At 38.1% G+C, this 5,871-nt stretch overlaps 1 protein-coding gene across 1 annotated transcript in view; it reads right to left on the minus strand.

Moving 5' to 3' along the window:
* The window catches only part of LOC102582730 (probable Xaa-Pro aminopeptidase P), a 10,172-nt gene extending 5,907 nt beyond the window's left edge, over positions 1-4,265 (minus strand). Inside the window, exons 1-7 of the mRNA XM_006346870.2 lie at positions 4,098-4,265; positions 3,952-4,015; positions 3,613-3,752; positions 2,424-2,708; positions 2,202-2,324; positions 1,808-2,110; positions 449-535 (exon numbers count right to left, since the gene is read on the minus strand). Coding sequence (XP_006346932.1) covers positions 449-535; positions 1,808-2,110; positions 2,202-2,324; positions 2,424-2,708; positions 3,613-3,752; positions 3,952-4,015; positions 4,098-4,190 — 1,095 coding nt within the window. The 5' untranslated portion in view covers positions 4,191-4,265. The remainder of the gene's footprint in view (positions 1-448; positions 536-1,807; positions 2,111-2,201; positions 2,325-2,423; positions 2,709-3,612; positions 3,753-3,951; positions 4,016-4,097) is intronic.
* Between the last annotated feature and the right edge of the window lie 1,606 nt (positions 4,266-5,871).

A 5,871-nucleotide genomic window follows, 5' to 3' on the forward strand; every position in this document is an offset into this window, starting at 1 on the left:
GGTGTGGGGTGGGGGGGGGGGGGGGGGGGGGGGGTTTGTTGATTATTTGTTATTTTTTTAATCTTGCATTGTTTTGTTATTGTTTATCATATTGTAATTCTTGACATTCCTCTCAACTCCCACTAAAGAAAGACTAGCTGTTTGTCCAGGGCCACCAAACCCACTTAACTAAAATCCTGGGTCCAGTGCTGTAGGTAGATCTCCTATCTTATCCACCTGGAGATGGATGGTGTCACATTCTAGAGATTGATGATGATAAGAAAGACAAACAACCCACATGTAGAAACAACACAATAACACAATCTCATATAATATGGGGGATGATATCAAGTGCAATTGGCAGTAATTAACCATAAGGTTATTTTACCTCTGAGAAGTTTTTCAGTAAACTGTCAATAACAGCAGACGACAAAGAAAACTTCAAAGGCTCTAAGAAGCTATCATTTACCTGCCTATCCAGCCAGGCGAGATATTGCACGACAGCTGCCCCATCCCGAATGTGGGCGTTCTTCAATCCTTTCATCTCAACAGGGTTCTAGAAATACAAGCCAGTCATTTAGAATGAACAGTAAGATTTAGAGAAAGAACTAAATCACAAAACACACACTAATTTTCCAAAATCCTAATATATTTGGCAACTACCAAATGATCTTGGTGGTCTGTTCCTCTGCACTGGATCATGAATTGACAGAGGAGAAAGAAGACTGAGAAATTAGGGGGTGAGGAATGGGGCATTAAAACAAACAGAAATGAAGAAAAATAACATCATTATTCTCAACAAAGAGCAGCGCAGGGAGATCACTGTTACTCCCCAAACCCAAAAGGATTTGATTTTGTAATCATAATCCAAGCTGGTGTAATAATCCTTATTAAGCTGTTAAGGACAAAGTAGCTCATATTAAAATCTTTGATGCCAACAAATCTGACTACAAGAAGGAAAATAGGACCCTATTGAACAAAGCTTTGGTTAGTCATAAAATCCAAGGGAAGTGCTTAAATACATTCGAAAAGGAATATTACAAGTAGATGCATTTGTCCACATCTCTTATAGGAGGGAAATAGGGGGAAACAATCACCATGATCGTATTGTACTTCCAAAAAAAAACCTCTAAATTGAATTTAGATGTTTTCAACCAAATTATAACTGGAAATAAAAATGAAAATCGTTTTCTCATGACGGAAGTGTCCGCACCAACTTGCGCGCACCTTGGCTATTCCCCTGGCTACCCGCTCAGGTACTGGTTACACTGCTCACTTAGGAAGATGGAAGGAAATTACCCTAGGGTTTTTTTGCCTATGCTGGGATTTGAACCTGAGATCTCAGGGTTCTCCTCCACCTCATTACCACTGATCACGCCCTTGGGTATGCCAAACCAGGAAAATCATAAAGGTCCATGATGTGCTCAATGCTTCCATTCAAGCATCCTTAACTCAACTTCAGTATGAAATGTTGTGGCATATTGAGGTTGTACAGGAGCAAGGAATAAAGATTTCGTTTTAGCTGGAAATATAAAATAGACCAATATCTGGCAGCCTTCAACTTAATCTTAGCCTACTGACTTTTAGCTGATGTACTAACTTGTATTTGTTTGCCGATACATCAAACAAGAGATTCGCTCTCCCTCTTCTTGTTTCATATTTTTTCCTCAGTGGAGTACTGACCAATTACCCTATAAGCAAGGCACTGACCCATTACCCAATTAGCAACCAACAAAGTCCGTGGAAACACCTACCAGACTAACAATCACCAAAAAAACTCGAGACAACTTTCTTGGGGATAAGAATATTCCTGGGTAGTATGAATCACCTTTAGGGCTTTTGCAAGGGCCAATGGTGACTGCTTAGGGAGGACTTTATCAGCATTCAGTTTCAAGTACAAAGCAAAGCAGCATGCACCAGTGTCAACCCAAATGAGGTCATTCACAAACTCTGCTGTCTGAATTTCACCATTTCCTGTACCCTTGCCACAATTAGTCTCCGTATTCAATCCGGCTGGAGTTTTGTCGGCTGAGGAAGGAGTGAGTTGATCAGATGCAAGTAAGACTGTATCTGAGCTAATGTCACCATATTCCCGTACAAAAATTCCATTTTCCTTCATGTAAGAGTTTGCCTGGGACATTAACATGCTTACTTAAGAGCAGAAAATAGAAAGACGCAAATGAATTGAACTTAAGTGAAATGATTATGCTATGCACATGCACCTCAGATGACAACTTTCTTTTATCCACATACAAGAAGGCCGAGTTCAATGTCACAATAGCAAATGCATGAACAATCGGGCTATATGATACATCTGTGCCACGGACATTATACAACCAGGCAACCTGCAAAATGCAATCATATCGGAGTAAGACAGAGTATATAAGACCAAATTCACCGAAACAGTGAATGAATACATTTGGATTCAGGGTTTACAGATTTACTTCATCAAGTGCTGTTATTATCATAGCATGAGCTTTTTCCTGTACAAGTTTTGCTCTCAAATCTTTCAACTTATCTGCAACAGAGCGACCAGCAAATTCTAAAGGATGCACGATCAAGGGATTTGTTTCGGCACGTGGCTGATTTTTCCAGACTTCATCTACCAAGTTTCTAGCTGTTGGAACCAACATTTGCTGTTTCTTAGCAAAAGCGCGCTCCCATTTCTGTGCAGTATCTACTGATATACACCATGGATCAACACCAATAGCTGCATCCTTTGGCAGATTCTAGTATATAGCACATAAATCACATATGTTAACTGAAATTCAATCTCAAGAAGTTCCTACTCACTAACCTGAAATTCAGAAGAAGATTCATAGCAAACATGTTCATTATGTCAGCAGCGACAGCATAACTAGAGGGAAAATCTGGATAGGGGAACAAAAGTTCTTGAAATGTATGAACTATTCCTGATTGCTAATGGTGTGAGAGAGAGCTTCCACCTTCCAGTCGTCAGGACTTAAAGATTTTATTCATTCCTCTGATATGATCAAAGACATACCAGATGTTTTGTTTCTTCTTGTTTTCTACAAAATTTGTTCTAGCCGTTTGTAAACTCATTTAACCAGGACAAACTAACTAGGCAACTATAGCCACCAGGATTAGCTCAATTGGCAAAGGTGAGGGACTTGTCTCAGGTCATAAGTTCAAGCCCTTCTCCTAGCAAACTAAGTTCAGTATTTGAGTGGAGAGGGGTAGAGGGGCCCTCATCCCTGAGTTCCGATGTTGCAGTTGGTCCAAGGGGTTGGCTCTAGGCAGATTTCCCTGTCATCCAGAAAAAAAAACGCAACTATACATTGGTTCAAGTCTAGACCTTAGGAGTCACTCCCTCTGTCTCAATTGATGTGGCATACTTCCCTTTTTAATCTGTCTCAAAAAGAATGTCATACTTTCTTGTTTGAACATAATTTAAAACTTTCTATTTTACCCTTATTGAGATGATTTAAAAGCCCCACAAATTGTTTTAGACCACAAGTTTAAAAAGTCTGTATTTCTTACCTAAACTCCGTGCCTAATCAACATAAATTGGGACGGGGAATAGCATTATTCTCATCAACTCTAAAATAGGCTAATTATTTGCTAGATCAACGAGTCTTCAGAAAATGCAAGAAACCAAGAGGGATTACTCACATCTGCCATCCAAATATCAAGTGCAGGGTCTTCTCCCATACGCATGAGCTTCCACTGCTCACTAAGCTGCTGAGCTGCCTGCAAAAAGTAGCGTCCATCGGTCCACAGAAGTGCTTCGTTCATTGATATGAGCGCTATACCTATCACAGTAAACACAATACTTAAATTAAGTTAAATCCAAATTATACGATGCCGATATGCACTAAAAAAAGATATATCACAGTAATCACGATTCATGAACAGAATACACAAAATGAATAACAAAAACTAGCAGAAACATATAAAAATTTAACTAAATCCAAAAAAAAAAAAAAAAGAGCAGGATAAAAGAGGACAAACCAGCACTTCCGGTGAATCCAGAGACAAAATCGCGCCTCTTATCTCGTGCAGAAACATATTCGCTCTGTAAAATCACGGAACAAGCAATAGAAATTAGACCTAGAAGACAACAGTTGAATAGATGATAGTGTGATAAAAGCAGAAACCTGATGATAATCTTCGGAAGGAACGATTAAAGCATTGAGAGGAGGAGAGTGAGAAGCCATCAAAGACCTCAGAGCTGCGAGAGTGTCCGCCATCGTCTCTTTCTCTCGTTCTGGAAATGGAGCAGAGAGGGGAGACTTGACTTGTTATGTATTTATTATCAGGAGATTGATTGTATTTGTAATCCTTATAAATAATCAAAGCAGAATAGGTAAATAATTTGTTCAAGTCCAGGAATATCAAACCAAGATTGCACTTGCACTAACCACGTTGCCTCCCCTAACAAACAAAATTTAGGCTTTAATCCAATAATTTATGTAGAATAAAATGTGTTTAAAAAACAATAGTATATATTTTTAGGAGAAACGGCATTTTGATCCATTAAATAATAGGGGGACATTTTTGGACAAATTTATTAGGGATAGAAGCATTTTTAGATCGAAGTTAAACTATTAATTGGGAGTATATTTATTCAATTTTGCATAATTGAAGGTCGTGTCGTTGCATACTTTTTGGTAAAGCCTTCACCTCTCACAGCTAACGTCAATACCATGAGATACATACACTTGTTTATTCCGTCAATAAAATTGCAATCTATTCTGATGATTATGTCGATGGAATCAATGAGGTAAAGGGTCTGGACCATTACGTCACTCCGCGGTGCACCAACGTTAATAATAATAAAGATAAATGATCGATCGAAGGTTGAAAATGCCAGAAGAAAGACCAATCCAGGAACCAATTTGGAACATGCAACAAGGGAAGCCAAATTACCATGCTTCCATCGGCAAAACAATGGTGTTTAACATATAGGAATAGCAGCCTGATAAGCAAAAGGTAACAAAAAATATCCTTGAGAATGGTAATATCAAGTCTATAAGTTCCTATATTGACGAAATATTATAACCATATACAAACTTTTACACAAGAACAATAGTTGACATGGAAATGTAGAATATGCAAAAACTGATACCAGGGCATTGGGGGAGAGGATAATCAACAATGTAGTATATGTAGAGAAGATAATAAGTATCTTCATATCCAAAGAAAAGATGTGAAGCGCAAAAATCAATGAAATGGAGGTGAAATCAATCTACAAAAGAAAAAATAACAAATATTTGCGATTGAATATAAAGATAAGCTTTTAAGACAACGTCATCAATTCTGAACCAGCTTCTTGACTACTGTAGCCATATATTTGCCTTGATGTTCAGCAAATGCTAACTCTGTGTCACTAGCCTCTCTTGTTCCATCACCAGCAAAAACACCAGCACCATACAGAGTACCCCCTCGGATGGAGTCCATTTTGAACATACCAGCTCCAAATGTGTATCCAATGGGAACAAAGAGCATACCATGGCGGGCTAGTTGGGTGATAGTTGTCCAACTACATACAAAAAACCATGGCAATATAAGCAGTGTCCTCTAAGCGTGGCAACGGAATCAGAATCAAGACTACCGGACCGGAACCGGAACGGAACCAGTCACCACAGGCCGGAACCGTACTAGAACCGAGACAGACCGAAACTGGTAATTCTGGAAAAAATATGTGTACCCGTCCCGGACCGGAAATCGGGTCCCAACGGCTATATTTTTTTAAAAAATTTATTAAAATTAAAAAATTAGGAACATTACTCAAATAATATTAAAACTTTTATAATTTTAAAGTTAAAAATTTATACTTTTAAACTTTTAAAGTTTTAAATACAAACTTTCAAACTTTAAAATTATAAAAGTTTAAATTTCACAATTCACACTTTAAAAGTTTGAAAATTT

The sequence above is a fragment of the Solanum tuberosum genome, unplaced genomic scaffold, assembly GCF_000226075.1.
Source record: "Solanum tuberosum cultivar DM 1-3 516 R44 unplaced genomic scaffold, SolTub_3.0 scf00085, whole genome shotgun sequence".
Taxonomy (NCBI): domain Eukaryota; kingdom Viridiplantae; phylum Streptophyta; class Magnoliopsida; order Solanales; family Solanaceae; genus Solanum; species Solanum tuberosum.